Here is a 20,216-nt window from a genome sequence, read left to right as displayed (position 1 = left end):
CCCCCTAATTATTTTCTGCATAGTTTACATGAAGCTGTCCCTCCCTCTCTCAAGGGAGAATTTCTGGAAATTCAGAATGTTATGCAGATATGCACTAACGCTAGAATATGTTCTTCAGACTCCGGGTTTCAGAGACATTATGAACTGCCAGCACTTTGAGAGAAGAGTTATTCAACCTTGAAGAAAGGAATAGAGCTGCCTCCCTTGGACCCAGGGATGGAGACCTAATTATCTGCTGGAGTTCCCTTCTATACATGCCTTTATTGAGGTCATTGCTTTAGACATGGTCTCCTGGAGAGCTTCAAGGACCAATTATTTCTGCCTGAATAAGTTTTCCTTGGCTAAGGAGTGGGTGGTAGGTGGTCAGAAAGCTACATAAATTTTAAAGGGAAAATATCTCCTGTATCAAAGGTGTCTCCCCAGTGAAGACTGCTAATTTGGGACAGCTTTCTGTAAAAGCATTGAGCTTAGTCATCTACTTCTTCTCTAGTGTATAGCTTGATTAGTATAAAATATCTTAAGGTGCTGCCAGGAGCCCCTCCTAAATGTATATTAGCACCTGCTTTCCCTTTTTCCCATTCCCAATGAAGCCTGACTCCATGCAGGAAAATCCAAGGAGTAACAGAACAATTTGCAGGTTCAGAAATGGCTTTTTCCCCCTGCCCAACTTTCACTGTCACAGCTTTGCTGCATCCTCCAGGGTGTGATTGGGAATAAAAGAGCCTAAAGACAGAGCCTGGGGCGGAAAGGTTTCTCTCTTCAAGCAAGGAAAGCCTGCCTGCCCAAGCCTGTCCCACTGTGATGTTGCCTTGTCATAAATTAACCACACACACAATTAAAGAGCCTGTCTCAGCTCCAGGAGCTGTGGATGTATTTCATCCCAAGAGAGAGAGAAAGGCACTGTGGTATACAGCTATAAAGCATCTGAATGCGGAATCTGGGCTCTTAGCAGAGGGCTGGTGGCTATTTGTCAGCACAAGGCAAGGAAGAAGGGATTGAAAGGAGGCAGGGGTGTAGGGAGCAATCAGGTATGAAGCTATGTTTGTGGGCAAGTGAGAGAAAGTGTATCTGCAGAGGAGGATTGCTCGGTGCAGGATATTAGGACGGTGAGGCACTGTGGATACGCGTTTGAGAACCAATTTGGCACCGTGGTTAAGGTGCTGGACTAGGACATGTTCTAGTCCTCCTTTAGACATGGAGATTGGCTGAGGGACTTTGCCCAACCCACCTCGGAAGGTTGTTGTGAGGAAAATAGGAGGCAGGAGGATCTTGAACAGTACAAAAAAGCTGGGTATGCATCCAATAATAAATTAATAATACCTTACGTGATGACTGTCACCTGAAGATCAGTCATCACATAAGCTGTCCCTAGCATATGAGTCACAATCCCATCAAATATTTCTAGTGGTAACTAGTGGCTGAGAGGACATGATTTTATTTTATTTTTTTGCATCGTGTGGGAGACACAGAACAGCAATCAGTTACAATTAACATCAGGCAGAGAAGGTGGAAACATCTTCCGTGTGTGAATCATATCTTGAAATTCCCTGATGACAATTGACGTGCTGGGTACTTTCGTGGAATTTGGAGAATTGGGAATCTCTTCCAAATGATTCATGTTGTCATGGATTTTGATTTCTGTGTCCACAAGAGTGAACAGGCAATTCAACTGGGTTGCCTTTTTGTGGTACCTGATGTCTTGCTTGTGGTATCCCCATCAACTTCTGGTACTCCCCAGAATGTTGAACAAAAGAGATACAGTACTTGGCCCAATCCAACACAGCTCCCATCTACCTATACTGACCATTCCTTTCTATCTGCCAAATTGGGTCTCCTATTACAGATGGAGTAATTTTCTTCCGACTTCATCTTTATTTATTGTCAAATGTTCAAGATGAACCAAGTTGCATTTTGTCAGTACCTGGAATATAGAATCCACTACTAGAACTCTTGTCCATAAGTATATGAATATTCCTTACTCCGTATAGAGCATTTCTCTCTCAACATTATGCCCATTAACAAGTACAATGTAAGATTTAGGGCTAGCCAAAGGATTTATAGTCCAATAATTTTATTCAAAAATTTATTTAAGGAATATTTGAGCAGAGCATAAATGGAGGCATATTAAAATAGTAGATGAGGGTTAATTTGTAACAAAAATTTGAAAAATAGTTTAGGCCAAGGAAAATTTATTAAGAATTGTTTGAATTCTTCTGAACTAGTCTTTTTTTCCCCACCTCTCTGAAAGTGCTCTGGTTAGTTCACTCCCTCTTGAAAGAGAATCCAAGACATTGCAGTTTAGTATTTTCTATGTTGGCATGCCATGATTTTTTTCCCCACATATAATTTATGATGGGTGAGGGGTAATAAACCTCTATGAGTTACAGCAACAGCCTGCCCTATGGGAACAAGTAAAATGTTACTCAGATTTTTATTTTTTTTTAGGGAAGGAGGTGTCCTGCGCTCTTATAGAGTGGTGGCTCATTTTGCAAAATCTTACAGGTAGTCCTTGACTTACAACAGTTCATTTAATGACTGTTCAAAGTTACAATGGCACTGAAGAAAAGTGACATCATGATTTTTTCACACTTATGACTGCCAAGTGTTTGAATTTTGATCATGGTCACATGATCAAAATTCAAACACTTGGCAACTGACTCATATTTATGACGCTCGCAGTGTCCCGGGGTCATGTGAACCCCTTTTGGGACCTTCTTGACAAGCAGAGTCAATGAGGAAAGTCAGATTCACTTAACAACCATGTGACTAATTTAACAACTGCAGTGATTCACTTAACAAGTATGGCAAGAAAGGTCATAAAATGGGGCAGAATTCACTTAACTGTCTCACTTATTAAGAGAAATGTTGAGCTCAATTGTGGTCGTAAGTCGAGGACTACCTGTATTTTTCTTTCTGTGGGATATGTTTCAGGGGGGAAAAAACATTGATGAATAGCCAGTTTAGTAATGATAAATAGCCTTGTTTAATAGTCTCAGCATCCGTTTTTGTTCCCATAGAGTGTAGGGGGTGGTTTAAATGATTTCTTTGCTCAAAACCAGTAATTAAAGCCTCTGGAACACTGGAACAATTAAGAGAGGCTGTTCAAGGGTCAATAAATTGGCTATATATAAATGGGGTAGTCATAAGTAAGAAGAAACAATTTAATGATAAGGATTTGTAAACTGGACAAAAAAAAAAATCATGACTGTTCAGAAAGCCCTTTATGAATGGGATTTAATTCTGAGTAAACATTATAGAAAAATCTAAAGCATGAAAGAATATGTGGATAATATAGTGGTATATTCAGTGCTGTGTGGAGCTTTGATTTTAATTCCAATTCCAGAAAATTGTGGAAAAACAGTATCTCGGCACTAAGATACACTACACTAGATACACTAAGTGTATCTAGTGTAGAAGCAACCACAGACATCTAATATACAGTAGTGTTTGGTTTTCTTTTCTAACTTTCATTGAAATTAACACATTTTTGAAACTGAGTTGCTATCATTTGGCAAAGGCCATGTTCTTCTCTAGTTCAGAATCCCCTTCCCTTTTTTAAACCGGGAAGATAGGCCAGTTTTAGGTGTTGATAATGCCACAGCATATCAGTGATTCCGAATAAATAATTTTATGTATTCTTATAAGAGAATGGGCCATGTAGGTTCAATTTTTGCTGGAAGGCAGGAAGGGCAAAATAGAAAGAATAATGAAACCCCTGCAATATCTCATCTTAAATCAATACTTAGGTGACTGCCCCATGGAAGGACATTTCCACCTCCATTTGAAAGTATAATCTTTGAATTTAGTAGGCCCAACATTTAGAAATATGGCTGAGCTTTGATTAAGATAATTGTTTATGTTAATATACAGAAACAGATACTGTGTCTTACAAATATCTTGCTGCTTTCTTGGCCCCTTTACTTCCCTTTCAGCTGGGATAAGCATGAACTGGGAACTTTCATCCTGTCCTAAAGGCATTTTTTCCAATCTCCATTTTTTCCACCCAGCATCCATTTGCTTTCTCCCATCTCTAAAAGACAAATATCAGTGGACAAATTGCTACTCTGCTTAAGTCCATGGGTGTCCAGGTGATGTACCTGCAGTTCAGATGTATAAGCATAAGTGTTGGTAGTTGTTGCAATGTGTCATGGTGAGAATTTTTTAAAAATAGCTAATCGCTTTTCAAAACATACATGACAAAGAATGCTGTAAAAGAAATACACTTTTGAGCTTCCATGAAGTTGCTGGGCAGGTTATCTAGAGCAGGGTTTTATTTGTTCTACACATAATTTTATCTTTTCCTTGTAATTCCAACTTGCCTTCAGTGAGATGCTTTTTATGTCTCTAATTCTCCCAGAAGAGAATGAGAGTCTAATCAAATCCATTGAAAACTAAAATAACGATGGGCACATCTACCCTGAAGATTTTATCGTCCCGTGTACACTGCTTCCACTCTGCTCCTATAAAATGATGTCCAGCAATTCTATGGCAGATAAAAGGTGTGTGTTGATAGCATTCTTTCTTGCCTTGGTGTTGGAAGCAATTACTGTTTTAGCCAATACTTAACTGCCTTGTGTTATGGGAAGATTAACTGGAATTCACCTGATCTGTTGGACAGAGAGTGAGGAGCTGATGAAGGTTCAAGCTCACAGCCTGGCTTGAGATTGTCAGCCATGAATAAGGAGTATTCTCTTGTCCTATCTCTGCAGGGTAATCAGGACGCCACGGCTCCGCCTGACGCAATGGCTCAGCCCTATCCCCCAGCAACATATCCACCACCCCCACAGAATGGTATCCCTCCAGAGTATGCTCCTCCACCACCACACCCGCATCCAGCACAGGACTATTCGGGGCAGAGCACAGTACCCGAGCATGCCTTGACGCTCTACACCCCAGCACAGAGCCACTCCGAACAGCCGGGCACTGATGCCAGCACGCAGTCCATAGCAGGCACACAAACGGTACCGGTAAGAGACTTTCCTTACAGGGCCTGACTTTGCTGTTGAGCCTGCCTGCATGGGTGGGGTGGGGAGCGGGTGGGGCAGCATAGGGCAGATCAAGGAAGTAGACATCCAATGAAGAAGGAGAAAGGGGTTTCTCCTCCCGGGAAAATGCAAACTGGAAGGATGGAACTTTGGGGGAAGATGTATAAAATTGGATGAGAAGAACTTTCTGTTGGAAAAATGGACCCATTGGCTCATGACTGAGAGGCTGCATTACGGGTGGCAGGGAAGACCGAGACTGCTGATCCACTGCCCTTTCTGCCTCCATTCCTAGTTTGTCTGCTTGGCCTTGTTCCACTTCCGTCTGAGGCCCAGAGACAGCAAAGGATTGAAAGAGAGCAGGGTGAAAATACCAGAGTTCTGATGCAGCAAGAGGCCGGTGCGGAGAAGCCATTCCAGCACCCTGCTACCCCCATGGGCATTTGTGGCTCAGCACTTAAGTTTCCTGGCTCCCTTTGTGTCCCTAATCACTTGTAATCTACCTGCTTGGCCGCTTGCCAATCCTATCGTGCCAATGATGTGGTTGTAATGCAGCTCAGCGAGGAAGAGCTGAGTGAGCAGTTCCCAGATGCTCCTCAATCCCTGAGTGCCAGGCTGGCTGCTCGCCACCACGCAGCTCTGAGAGTGAGCTCGGCCTCCCCACCTAGTTCTGTGTGTGCAGGAATGCATGCAAACCCAGGATGGAGCCAACGCATCCCCAGCGTCCTTTTCCCAGAGCTGTGCGTTTAGGTCCATGCTAGTTCTTATTCCACTTTCTCGAGTGATACTGTTGTCCAAGGTAGAGGGATAAGACTACGGCCCCTATTTTTTATAAATGGTGAAGGTGAAGGATGGTAGCTGGTCTGAGACCAAATTAAAGAGCTGAGCTGGGGACTTCCGGTTTCATAGCTCACGTTCTTAGTCCCTAAGCGCTCTTAGTCCCTAAGAGCGTATGCCACTGCTCCCTGACTGGCTTCTCACATTGCACTAAACCATAATGTGATTTGTTTGTGTTTGGCTTGCTGTATTCTGCTCACCTAGTTATCGTGCTTCTAAGTCATGGTTTATGGCTTGAGTGTCGGGTAAACCCAGCTCTTCGGGTTTTTTTAATCAGTAAGCCATAGCTAAACAAACCATACGATAGCACACTCTGTGAGCCTAGTCTCGGTATGACATTAAAAGTTAGCAATTAAGTAGCATCACTTTCATAGGAATGCACATTCCCAAATGCCTTTCGGGATCATGGGGACCCTGCAGCATGAAGATCCTGAGCTTTGGCCTTATCTTAGGCAGGGAACAGGGAAATGGGGTATAAGAGGAGGAAAAAAAATGTTGGGGAGAGCTAAAATAAAGCAATGAGTTCAGGCCACCTCCAGAACTGGGGGCGTAAGAAGCAAAACCAAAGAATGGAAGTGGGACCCCATATGATGGAAGGAACCCTCTAAAAGTAAACCCCTTCAGAGCTGTATCAAGAACAACCTGCTTTCCAGGCAGAGAGGAAGTCTGGCCTGGTGGATTGGGGGGGGGGGAGAATTGGAGAGAAAAGAGAAGGAATCAAAAAATTGACTGCTTTAAACAGAGAAATGGCTCCAGCCCCAAGCACTGCAGAACAAGACTTGCAAAAAATGAGCCCCAGTCTTCAGCGGAAGAACAGATTATATAGTAAACCCAGGAAAGTTAATATGCCTGCAGGCTGAAAAACCTAATTGCCCCAAATCCAATCTAGCATTTTTGCTGGATTCATTTCATACCTTTGAAATCTGCCTTTCGCAAGCCATGATGATGCCCTCCCTGACCCAGCTAACCACCCCGCACACACACATGGCATGCACACAAAGAATCACAATGGTGCTTTAATGTATTTATTTTCACCAGCAGACAGATGAAGCAGCGCAGACAGACAACCAGACACTACACCTACCAGAGAATGGTTCTGACAAACAGCAGCCTAAGCGGCTACACGTTTCCAACATCCCTTTCCGCTTCCGGGACCCTGATCTGCGGCAAATGTTTGGGGTAAGTCTGTCACCTTCCTGTGCTAAATAAAGATAGAAATGTGGTCTTCTTGGGAAGGAACTGACTGTGTTCACTCTGTCTTTCACATTATAATTTAGTCGGGTTTTTTTTTTTTTGCTTCGTGTGATATGTGAACCTGGCATTGTGGTTAGTAAAACATAGTTTACAGTTGAATGTTTTGTGTGAACCGCTAGGGCTGACTTAACAAACAATGGTTAAAACAGAGTATTATTTAGCACCATTTATAAATTCAGCGAATATCAATCAAGCTAACAATGTTGGGTCCAAATGTTGTCAGATCTACTACTTATCTTTATATGGCTTCTACATACTCTTGTTATATCTTTTAATTATCCATGTATCTAAAGGGCCTGCTTCTTGCTTTCATTCCTCTTTGGCAGGAACTCCTGTCTGTTCCCTCTGACCCCCACAGAGCTCTGCAAGTCTTGTGGTGATCAGGGTTAAAGCAGGATTAAACTTGTTTCTCTAAGCAGCATGTCTAGGACATGTCATTCAAAGGCTGAGTATTGCATAATGCAGAAAACACCTCCTGTACTTCCAGGGGTGATGATTCCTAGCAGCCAGTGGAAACAAAGCGGCGTCTGTCTAAGCATGACGGTAGATCCCAAAAGTTCTTTCTGTGTATGTGTATAAATACTGGTAGTCCTTGCTTACCAAATTTACGACCACAAATTTGAAAAGAAGTAGGTTTACGACTGATCTTTGAAATTGTGGCGGTTGCAAGCATCCCCATAGTTATGGCACCATAATTGGGCACCTCACAGCCAGTGCGCATTTACGACAATCACAGTGTCCCACAGTCATGTGTTGGTTGCCATTTGCAGCCTTCACAGCCAGCTTCCAACAAGCAAAGTCAGTGGGGAAGCCGGCCAGAAATGTCAACTCACAATCACGTGACTTAAAACTGCCGCAGAACAGACGTAGGTTGGGCACAATCAGGTGAGCCATGTTGCTTAGCAATGATGTTGCCGACCCCAATTGCGGTCAGTACAGGTAGTCCTCAACTTACAACAGTTTGTTTAGTGACCACTCTGAGAAGTGTGACTTATGACCGTTTTTCGCTGTTACGACCTTTGCAGCATTCCCCATGTTCATGTCATCAGTATTCAGATGCTTGGCAGCTGGTTCATATTTATGACCGTTGTTGTATCCCAAGGTCATATGATCATTTTTTGCAACCTTCTCACAAGTAAAGTCAATGGGGAAGCCAGATTCACTTAACAACCGGCTTACTAACTTATCAACTGCAGTGATCCACTTAGCCACTGGGGCAAGAAAGGTCGTAAAATGGGGCAAAATTCACTTAATGAATGTCTCACTTAACAACAGAGCATTTTGGGCTCAATTGTGGTCGTAAATCGAGGACTACCTGTAAATGAGAACTAGCTGTATTTGATACTCAAGGATGTTTGAGAGATGTCTGCACGCCATGCCCTTTGGGAATAAATCAAAGCACAAGGGTTTTTCCAAGCCGGGATGGAAAGAAATGATGTCTCCGTTCCCATTTTCACCTTTCCTTCTTCCCCCTTCCCCTGTCCCTCTTTTTCTCCCCCAGCAATTTGGAAAGATCCTGGATGTTGAGATCATTTTCAATGAGCGTGGTTCCAAGGTGGGTTCAACATGTTGGTGTCTGATACAACCCAAATGTCCCTGTAGATGGGTGTTCCCAGGGGCCAGTCTGTCTCCTCCGTTCTGCATCCCTGCCCTTTACTACTTCCTTTCTCTGCCACAGGGTGCCTCCTGGTTTCTAACTACCCTTTCCTCACCATCCCTTCAAGCCCGGTGACTTTAGATGTAAGAATGACATGTTGGTATTTTAACTTTCCCTCTGAAAACAGCTGAGCTAGTTGAAAATAATTAACTTAAGCAATTCTAGATTCGGAGTCCCATAGAAAGAGGAAAAACTGTCAGCCGCAAAGCCATCACTAAAAGTAATTTAATGCAGAAAAAGATCACCCTCTCATGGTGAAATTAGAAATTGCTCTAACCAGAGAGAGAGAGAGAGAAATAAAATAACATAACATGCTACTTAAGGCAACATGATATTAAGGTTTGGAGGAAACATGTGGATATTTCTTCTTCCCCATAATAGACATGAAAATACACTATTGAATTTTGGTTCCAGGAGATAATTCAGGTATTTTAAGTCAGAAAGAAACTTGGGAAATCCTTTCAGGCTTAAACTCCTGCTGTTCCATTATTGACTATAAGAGCTAAACTGAACAGAAGCTGAGGAGGTGTCACACAATGGTTGAGCATTCTGGAGGGGGCACAACTGGACCTCAATCATCCCCACAGCCTCTTCACACTTAGGAGGGCCACTGTGTCTCTCTAGCCTGGATGATATAAATGTAAAGCCAATAGTCGGGGGGTGGGGGGAAATAGTCCTACACATTTGCAGTCCTTTTGGGTCGTATTGCCCTAATGGAGTGGTGACGCAGATCTTGTCCTGTCCTCTTATTCCTCTCAGTCCTTATCCTCCCTTGTCCTCGCTCCTTCCCCACCCACCCCTGACCCCCTCGCCCGGTCTTTAGGGTGGCTTGGGAAGCTCACATCCTGCCTCTTTTCTCTGCTGCTCCTTACTCACCCCTTCTCTCTGTCCTGTTCCTCCCGCCCCCCTTTTTTTCTTTCTTCATCCTTTTCTCCTTTTCCTACCTCTCTCCCTCCCCAACCTCTCTCTTTTTCTTTCCTTTTTCCTTTCTCTCCCTCACTCACAGGGTTTTGGGTTTGTAACTTTTGAAACTAGTGCAGATGCCGATCGGGCACGGGAGAAGCTGAACGGCACCATCGTAGAGGGACGCAAAATTGAGGTGCGAACAAATGCACTGCCTGCTCTGCGTCGGGCATTAGGCCTCACACTTGCAACCTTTAAATATATATATATATATATATACACATATCTGTCCCTGGGATTAGCCAGGACAAGCAGGCGGGCGAGTGAATGTTGCATGTCCTGTGGTTTTGATTCTGGTAGGTTGGTTGGTAGGGAAGGATGCAGAAGGGTAGGAAGGCAGAATGTCTCTACCAAGAACCTGTTACACGCAGTCATTTCAGACAATATTAAGGAAAGGAAGAGAAGTATAATGTCTCCAAGCTTCCAGAAAATCTGCCTAAATCATCCTGTGCAATTGTCACCTGTCAGAGATTCTTGCTCTTTGCCTTCCCAAAAGGAAGTATAGAGCAATTTCAGAATAGACCGTGTAAAAGATGCAAAAAAAAACCTTCTGTGAATGTAGTTCTTGATAGCTGTTGAGCCCTTTGTTCACACTGGAGCGCTGAAGATGATCCCTGGATCTCTGGTTCATCAGAGTTGTAAGGTAGAGAGATGGTGCTGCATTGTTGCCCCTGACATCCTCTTCTGCTGGAACTCCCACCCTTTTGTTCTACTGGTTTAATTTCTTAGGTCTCCTCTTGCCTGCATTGCTTAGCCTGTCCAGTTAATGGTATTTCTAGTATGCATGAAAACTGCTTGTGCAGGGCCCTGCATGCTAGCTGTGAACACGACCCTGGGAAGATAGAGTTTCAGCAGTGGTCCCTTGCAACAAGCCCACTAATGTTGTTCTAATGTTGCACTCCTGTTTGTGGCCAGCACCCTAGGAAGGAGCTGTAAGATTAGGACTCAGACGGCTAATAATCCAAGATGTCGAGAATTGTAGCGTGGCAAGCAAATTGCCTTTGCTTAGGATGATCGGCCCATAAATCATGGAGGATCTGACAGAAACCTTGATCAGCCTTTTGAATGCTGACGTTTTCCTTGAGGTCCAGGGAAGAGGAATTCCACTTGGACCCCCAAAGTCTATCAGTAACCTGGTGCTTGTTTCTCAACAGGTCAACAATGCCACCGCACGGGTCATGACAAACAAAAAGACAGCTAATCCCTACACAAACGGTAATGGAACAAGGGAGGGTGGTGAAGTGAGTTCGGAGCCAGGCATTCCTGGAAAGGGGGCAGGCTTGTTTTCCTCCAAGCCACCCTATAGGTTGGGGATGGGGAGGTGTTTCTGACTCCTGGTGGTGGGCGGGGCGTCTCAGAAAAAAATGCAAAGCATGGATTTGGGTTGTATTTCTGGAAACAGAGATGGCAAGACGAGCACCCAGCCTATTAAAGCATCTGCTCCAAATTTCCCTCTTCAAGGACAATGCCTAATGAGCCTAGCACCCCCTCCAGCCCACTTCTTGGAATGCCATTACTCCCCCTATTAGGGAGAGTTTAGGAAGACTGGAGGAGCAATGCTTTCTGACTGCCTCCTTCTTTGTTACCAGGCTGGAAGCTGAACCCTGTAGTGGGCGCCGTCTATGGCCCTGAATTCTATGCAGGTAATGTCTGAATCAGGCCAGATCCATGGACAAGCATTTATCTCTTAGGGATCTGGCAGGACTACTGAATCTCATAGCAGAATCTGCTTATTCCTAGGGTGTCACAGGCTATTGCTTGCAAAGAAGAAAGCAAGAAGTCGAAAAGTCAGGGGGAGAAGAGAGAGAGGAGGGTTGAGGGGGGAATGGGGGTGCTGGGTCTGGGAAACATTAGGTTCATATTCCTGTTTAGCCATGGGGCGTTCTGCCTAATTTTAGGCAAATCACTATCTTAAAACTTCACTTTAGGATTGGTAGACTACTAACCAGAATCTATAGGTACATAATTTAGTAATTTATAGTCAAATAGCAAGGATTTTTGACTCCCCATTGTAAATTAGGGTTCTAGACTGGCCAAATTATAACAGTTCAGAACCAGATTTAGGGTAGTATAAACACGCCATAAAACATATCACTGAATGCATCTCACAATATTCTTGGCACAGTTAATATGCTTTTGCACAACATATTCAACACAGCTAAATGGGCCTATGGAATTTATAGCTCAGGATGCTGTGGTTCCCATTACTCTCTCTCTCTTAGCATATTGTATGAAGCCGGCCATCGCATAAAACCATAATCTCATTTGTTTGCTTGGGCCTTAGCATATAAGTAGAGGAATCCTGTGTTGTTAGCCTAAGTTTAGGGTTTAATGTGGTGTATGAATCCTGATAGAATTGGGAGGGATCTGAGACATTGTTTAGCCGTCACCCCTGCCACCTTCCGCTCTGTTTAGCAGGTAGCTCTTTTTGCAGAACTTATACTCCTTGCAAACAGTTCATTCCTCCATCTGTACTTCACATAACCAGCTTCAGACACTGGTTTGGATAAAAGTAGGGTTACAGAAGAGAGAGAAAACTATGTCTGAATCTGAATTTTATTGTGAAAAAAGAGAACAAACGTGATTAGAACTGAGACATAGTCATATTCTGAAGCCCTAATGCATAATTCCTGATAGAATTATGACAGAGGGTAAAAATCTTGAAGGCAAATATTTGGAATAGGAACAGAAATACAGAATAACAAAGTTGGAAGGGACCTTGGAGGCCTTCTACTCCAACCCCCTGCTCAAGCAAGAGAAGCTATATCATTCCAGACAAATGGCTTCCAATCTCTTAAAAATCTTCAGTGATGGAGCACCACAATTTCTGAAGGCAAGCCATTCCATTAATTAATTGTTTTCATTGCAAAGAAAGGTTGGAGCTCTCTTTGAGAGCTTTCCATCCGTAACTTCTTGTCCTGCCTTCAAATGCTTTGGGAAATAAGTTAGCCCCTCCCCCTTCTTTGTAACAGCTCCTCAAATATTAATTAGGAAGGAATATGGAATTGATGGGTTGGGTTCATAGGTTATCTGCGAGGAACATACCTGAGGAAGGAAGTGGGAAAAGCTCATCCCTTATTCTTGGAAGGGGAAGGGGGAAATGGAGAACAGAGTTTAAAATTTGGGGCTATTCAAGGCTGGTCCTCATGATTATTTCTTCCCCTCCTCCAGTGACCGGTTTTCCATATCCAGCCACAGGAACCGCAGTAGCGTACCGGGGAACGCACTTAAGGGGCCGAGGACGCACAGTCTACAACACGTTCCGAGCAGCTCCCCCACCTCCACCCATCCCCACTTACGGAGCGTAAGTATTGAGCAGAGAGGCTGCCCTATAAAGATGGGTGGTTCGGCACTTCCAAAAAAGGCCAAAGTTAGATGTGCAATCTTCTCAAGACCCAGAGGATTCTTTCCCATGTGTCTCAGCTCTGGGCAGTGAGATCATTCATCAGTTCATTATAAGCCATGTTAATTCTAAGACATTCCTTCCTGAAGCTTTTCGGTTTGTGGTTCCAGTATGATTAAGACATAAAGTCTCTGTTGTCCTAGATTTCTGGACACATGGTTGGAAAATTCAGAGTTATCCTTGGATTTCTCATTGGCCTCAATTTTCCTATAGAGATTCCTACAGATCGTCCCTATTGTCTGGAAATTATGGAAATTATGGCATTTCCGGAGGCCACCATTTTGGTAAGATTAGGCAGAGAATTTACCCCGGTGGCACTGAACATTTCACAGTCAACTCATACAGCCAGAGTAGTCATGTTCCCAGTCATTCCACCTTTTCAACAGGAATTTTCTGTTTCCTTGGCCAGGATAAATTATGCAAGCCAATTAAGTATTTCACACAATGTATTTTATTTTAATGCTTCCTTCCGAAGCAGATCATCTTCCATCTTGTGTTGTAGAGGCTTCTTTGACTAATTAGACAAACATGAGGGATACAGGAAGGGAAGCATTGTTAGATGATATGTGGAAGCCGTGTTGATCATCCTATAGCCTCTCACCCTATGGATCAGAAACCTGATCCTTTTTAAAATGACGAAAATGAAGCAAGAACGTGTGTGACTATTTTGCGGGGCTGCACAGCCAAGAGTGGCTGTGTCCAGGTTTCCCCAGGAATACCTTTGTGATTTTCCCTGTTGACTGTCAGGCAGACAGCTCTATCTGTCTATTGTATGATGCCTGCATTTGCACCTGCCTTGCTGTCAGGGTAGAGAAAAGCAATGGATAGGTCCAAACACCAGAGCCACAAAGGCTCATCTGAGGCCTGCTCTAGAGTTCCCCCATCTGGAAGACAACCAGTCTTGCGGAGTGAGCTTCAAAGAGCCCTACCCAAAGTAACTCTTAGTCACGGCCACATTCTTCTTGCTTTTGCAGAGTGGTTTACCAGGACGGATTCTACGGTGCTGAAATTTATGTAAGTCCACCCTTTCAAAGTTTCCTTAGGAGAGCCTCTTTTTTTTCTTTTTTCATTTCCAGTCAAAGCATCCTCTGGTACTTAAGTTCCTGCAGAGACCTGGCAGACTTTGCTGGTAACCAGGCACAGGCCCTTCCAGGAAGGCTGTTCTATCAAGGAGAAATCCTCCCCTGCTTGCTCTTTTCATTAAGTGATGCGAACAGGAGCCAAGGCTGCCAAAACACAATGGGGAAAACAACCCAGGGCCCAGACCTCAGGAAGCAGCAGCAGTTGGGCAGCCTCTGAGCCTTCCCCATAAGCTGTACAGCTTTTCTCATCACTCTTCCAAGGCTCATCCCAGCACTTTCCACAGCTGAAGGAGGTTAAGGGTGGAAAAGGAAGGCTTGAAATCACACCTCCCCGCCTGCTTGCCTGCATGTGCAGCAGCTGGAGAGGGGAAGCAGACTACCTGTGAGGGTGGGGCGAGGGGTGCATCCACTCCTACGAAGGGCAGGATTTATTTTCTGGCCTGGTGTCAGCCTGTCGGGTTATACAGCAGCATTTCCCCTCCATATTTAAAGTGCTCTGGGCAATACTTCAGGCACACACTGACAGATTTATCAGAGGCGACATCTCGTTAACACCGCCACCCACTAGGGAGGTGACATTCTCTCCTCAGCATGTTTAATTTCTGCAGGTTAATGGTAGCAAGGCCCCCAGGGAATGCTAATGAGATTGGAGAGGGGCTGGGCCTGTGGGTACATATCTCCCTCCTAGCCAGCACCTGAAATCCCCCAAAAGATGTGCCCTTCTGCAGTCGCACCATCACCTCTAATGCTTGTCTCTCTCATCTACTCCAGGGGGGGTATGCGGCCTACAGATACGCCCAGCCTGCGGCGGCGGCAGCAACAGCTTACAGCGACAGGTAAGCCGTCTTCCTCCTTGGCGTCTGGTCCCCTTATCAGCCCATCACTTGGATGCAGGGATTCGTAATGGCATCCCTGCACCAAGGAATTGTTACTGATGCACCAGGGTGTGGAGAAAAGGGACACTGCTGCTTTCACTCAGAAACATTTCCCAACGTTTCCCCATGGACTGGTTTGGCCCAGGGGCAGGGGGAATATTGGAAGTCCTGGCAGACCCTAGAAAAGCAGCAGAGTCCACAACACTCAATAAGTCTGGGAGCTGGTTTGTCCACAGCGCAAAGAGTCTCTGGTCTGAGCAATGCCTCATCTTGGCCCCTGTTCTTCTTCCCCTCTCCTGCTCTTCGCAAGCAACCTCTCTTCCCCCTTTCTTTATACCTTTCACTGAAATGTGTATGCTTTCTGGCTTGCCAGTATACAGAATTTCATGCTGATAAGATGAATGGCTATATTGAAGTGGCCTACATTTGGAGAGGTTATGTTGTTAAACGGAGTCTCTCGGAGGCAACAAGACAACTCAATTAATCCTTTGGTGCTTATCTTCCTTTTCTAAACACAATTATTACAAGGGGGGTTAGGAAACATTGAAAGGGCGTTTAGTTTTGATGTTTTATTCAGCCAAGCGCTTTTTCAATGTGGCTCTACAAAATAGGGGTGGTGCAGAGCAGCCACACTTTCCAGGAGAAGTCACTTCACTGGGCTTCACAAAGAAAATTCTGATCATGCACCAAAGACATTTCATTCAAAGCAAAGTTGCTTTTCCACACTGCGGGGCCTTTTCATTGCAGTTATCGAAGCCAAAACAATTCTGCAAAATCAAGTAGCACTTCTTCACACAGGCCTAGTTATTACAGTGGTAGCTGCTGAAGCTTTATTTGGGAAGTGGGAGAGACTATTTTCTTAATCAGGTATTTATTGACATGCAATATTCTCATCATCCTACTCCCTTTACATGTTTTAGCATCCTATTAAAAAATGACTGTCGTTTAATTAGGTTAGCGGTAGATTATTATTCTGCTGTTAATGAAAAGCAGGTTAAAGATGCACAACAAAGTAACAACTGAGTAAATAAATATGAAGGATATGAAAATATTATAAGAAACAATACATTATAAGGGGCTTAACTAAGAAATATTGGGATAAAACTGGGGAGGAGTGACCCCTTGCAAGAAATATTACTAGCAAAGCAGTACAGTTTTATCAGTGGTACACATTTATTTCTGCTCGGAAACCTTTCCTAGAAAACATTTTTCATTCTCCTGGTTTCTATATTTGTATTATCATGCTCAGTAAAGCAATGTGTGTGTTCAGCTGTTCAGTTCCACTTAAAATGCACATATGTTGTGTTAATTCATAGGGAGATATCATAAAAAGTGTGCCGTACCCTCATTAAGAAAGGAAGCTATAAACTAAGGGTTCTTCCACATGGCAGCTTTTAATTGCTTGCCTTACATGTAGAAACCTGCAGGAAACAAAACCTTTCCAGATTTTAAGCTCCAGATTTCCTCCTTTTTGGCCATGATGGCGGCCTGGTGCTCACTTCAGGCTGCATTTACCATAGTCCCAGTTGGTGGGTGTTCCCACTTCTTGACTACCTTCTTTCCATGGGGGATATTTCGGGATACCAGTTTCCATTTTTAATATGAGCCCCTCCCTTGTGTTTGGACCAGTGGACCAGAAGAAAAGTGAAGTACCGCGGTTTTCTCATCCTTCTAGTCAGTTGAAAGGAGGCACAACTCTTGCAAATTTCACCTAGTTAAACAAAAACCAAAAGATCCTTGTTTCCCCATTCCACCAATTATTTAAAAAAGAAAAAAGGCTTAGCCTTTCACCATTCTACTAGTTAGCTTCTTTTTTTAAAAAAAAAAAAAAGTGCCAGTGTTTCACCAGATCTCCTGCAAAAACAAAGAAAAAAAGTACAGCTTTTCTGATCCAGACTTCTCAGAAAGGGGCAGCCCACCCAGTCACCCAGGACAGAATGGTCAGGAGGACAGCAATTGATGGCCAGGGAAGCAGGATCATTCCCGCCACCGGGCACAGTTTACCCTTAGAATAGAGGCATTGGCCTACAGTGAAATGAAGCCCAACAATTGACCAACCAGATAAGTCAAAAAAAAAAACACATTTAATGAATGTCTGGTGGGGGGGACGGGGGACCAGGGAAGTGGCCTTCCTGATGGATTAAGGGTGTTGCGTGTTTCTGCCCTTGAAAGATGGTTAGTGATTATCCTTGCATTGGGACAAACTGGTCTTGCCAATCAGATTTAACATTCAGATCTAACAAGGAACATGTATGTGGTCTTATATGGTGACACTCTCAGCAGAGCCCTTCCCATCTACAGCACTGCAGCCCTGCAAAGTAGGTCATTGTTAATACTCTGGTACTGATGAATACTAACCTAGTGTACAGGGCTGTTTCAGGATTAAAAGTTGACTCAAGCTTCCTTTCTGTGACACACTTCTTGATCTTAACCAAACTGTCCAGAAGCAATGATTTCTATGACATACACACAGTTTTCTTGGCAACAGTATAGAAGCGGATTAGCAGTGCCCAATTCCAGAATGTCTTTCTGATTTCTCAGTCTAACCTGGGAATTCCTGGTGGTCTCCCATCCAGAGAATAACAAGTTCCAATCTTGTTTGCCTTTTCAAAATCAGCCAGCACTGGCTAGATGCTGCTACCTTCTGTTAATTATTTACAGATAAGAAATCCTAAGGATTCTGCTGATAATATCTTCTTAGAATGTTAGTTTTTCTATATTCATGTTAATTCCATTCTTCGCTTGAGGTTGTTGGTCAAAGAGCTTCTGAAATTTTAGCTGTTAGTTGTTTATTCATTTCTCATGTTTTCTTTCTCCCCCACATAAAATCCTCACATACCGTAATGTCTTCCTTTTGGCTCATAAAACCCAATATTGACAAAAGATCTGCTCCAACTTCAGCCACAGTCAGGAAACAATTATTTACATTCTGTGTGTACCTTACAAAACCAGTTCTAATCAGCACGACCCAGTCACCCAGGCACTCCTACTTCTCCTTTGATTAAAATAAATAGTGATCTGTGCCCTCATAGAATTGCAGGATGCACACCAGAAGTTAAACAAGGATAATGTGGAAGAGCTGCAGCTGGGATGACTCTACCCCACATCCTTTGGCTGCCAAATGGTTTTATTCCTTCCCTCCTGGGAAAACAAATAATCTTTTCCTGCTTCTGGGTTACACACTTTCTCCCCTGCAAATCAAACCTTCACAATCTCTGTTTGCACAACCGGAAAAGCAATGCTAAGGTAGTTTTTTGAGGTACAAAACGCACAGAACTGAAAGGAGAAATCCAAAATTCCTTGCAGACCTCAAAGAGACAATTATAAGACTACACAGTTGGGGGCCCTGTCCTACCAACTTCCCCCAACCCGCCAAAGAAGGCTTGGCCACCTCTTGTTTAGGCTACAGTGATAACCTGTACATTTTTGGGACATTAGTATCTCTCTAGGAAAGGACATCCTTACAATGACCTGCTTGTTCATCTAGAAACAGATCCTTTCCTTCTCCCTTCTGAAATTGCATCCCAGCAAAAAAGGGGATGACAATAAAAAATAAAATAAAGTAGTTTTTGAATTCTAGCTCTCTCTTTTTTGAGACGCTTGTAGTTTAAAATGATCTCTCTCTGGGACGGGGAATTGGAGCAATTCACTACTGGGTCGCTTTCCCCAATTGGCATCCCCCAAACAATGGTGGAACGGCAACCGCTGGCGTTCCCAAGCGGCATGGCTTTAAGGCTGGGGTTGTTGTCCTAGCACATTTGGTGGACACCCACTTGGGAAAAGTAATTCAGGGGTCTTCGCTAAAAGCTCAGTGAACATTTCTTGTCGTTTCTTCTGTGTTTATCATGACTTGAAGCAAAGTTTATGATGACTGGGGCCTGATTCATGGTTTTTTGAACACTTAGGGTTGGCAACTCAGCGATTCCTCAGTTTCTAACGCTGCCCCCTGTGTTCGCTCCTAGTTACGGCAGAGTTTATGCAGCTGCAGACCCTTACCACCACACTATTGGCCCTGCTGCCACCTACAGCATCGGCACCATGGTAAGAATGGGGCCTTCTATCCCATTGTGCATGGCCATCCAGACCTTGGGGGGAGGGGGGGAATGTGGGCGGTTAGGTTGGGTACTTGGGAAAAGAGGAAGAAAGATTTGGGATGTCTCTGGGGACACTTGACACTCGGATCTCAGCTGCAGTCCTATTAATCAGCTCTCCAGGGCCAGAGAAACCCTAAGCAGGAAGCTTCTTAGTGAAGAAGCCCACATCTAGGGCTGGGCCTAGCCCTGGCTGCCCTCATTGCCTGGGGGGTGGGAGGGTGGGGCACATAATAAAAAGGATGGCTTCCTAAACAAGTGATGCCCTTCTTAAAAGCCACCTGAAGCGAGTAGCAGCTTGTACAGGTGTAAGGGAGCCTCCGTTCAGTAGCAGTGCTTCAAGGAGCAGGTCCTTTAGGAAGTGGGTTGGAGCTGAGCAAGCTGTGCGTGCACAGGGGCTCTTCCCCAAAGCCACACACCCCCACACACCCCGTCCTTCCTGTTTCTGAACACACTTCCACATCTGGTTCCTGCAATGATGCCTCCTTGTAATCAGGTCTCTAGGCAGCATCAAAGAGGAGAAAGATTTCAAGCCATCCTGTAATCACCTTTGCCCATCAGGGCCTTCCTAGTGATACCACGAGAAATTCTACCCACCCACAGATTTGCATTGAACCCTCAACTCTCAGAAGGGGGGAGAATACTGAGAGGGAGGCATATGTCTAGATTAAGGGAAACTGAGGCATGGTTTTGCAAGGCCCTTGCTTCCTTTACCCATGGAAGGATTCGTAGCAAAGTGTTAGGCACCTGCCCCCAAAGCACCATTTTACTTTACGTTTCTTTTTTAAAATGCATATCAGCCTTATCTGTCTGGATGGTTTTCCTGTGAAGTCTGCCCCAAGGCAGACTTTGCATGCTGGGAAGTTGAGTCCAACCCGCCCCCCTCCCCTCACTGCTCCCATCTCCTCAGAAGAAGTTCTCTTCCAGCCTCAGTGCCCACCCCCATATTGGCTCCAAGGACAGGGCAGGGATGAGCTGTGCCTCTCCTTTATACTGATTGGCTTTTTCTCCATCTTTGATGTTGCAGGCTAGTCTATACCGAGGAGGGTACAGCCGCTTCACTCCCTACTAG

At 44.3% G+C, this 20,216-nt stretch overlaps 1 protein-coding gene across 2 annotated transcripts; it reads left to right on the top strand.

Moving 5' to 3' along the window:
* Positions 1–4,727: 4,727 nt before the first annotated feature.
* On the top strand, positions 4,728–20,216 carry RBFOX3 (RNA binding fox-1 homolog 3). 2 transcript variants are annotated; one of them, XM_070934695.1, is made up of 11 exons: positions 4,728–4,967; positions 6,858–6,998; positions 8,575–8,628; positions 9,737–9,829; positions 10,848–10,908; positions 11,283–11,336; positions 12,865–12,997; positions 14,071–14,110; positions 14,950–15,014; positions 19,016–19,094; positions 20,172–20,216. In XM_070934695.1, the coding sequence occupies exons 1-11, from the start codon at positions 4,743–4,745 to the stop codon at positions 20,214–20,216; spliced, it is 990 nt and encodes a 329-aa protein (XP_070790796.1). In that variant the 5' UTR covers positions 4,728–4,742. The 2 variants fall into 2 exon arrangements, with proteins under 2 accessions (XP_070790796.1, XP_070790797.1); XM_070934696.1 differs by having other exon boundaries at positions 4,743–4,967; positions 6,861–6,998.

Source organism: Pituophis catenifer, unplaced genomic scaffold, assembly GCF_029215685.1.
Source record: "Pituophis catenifer annectens isolate HBS135680 unplaced genomic scaffold, rPitCat1.0.hap2 SCAF_2, whole genome shotgun sequence".
Taxonomy (NCBI): Eukaryota; Metazoa; Chordata; class Lepidosauria; order Squamata; family Colubridae; genus Pituophis; species Pituophis catenifer.
This window is presented reverse-complemented; position numbering and strand designations above follow the sequence as displayed.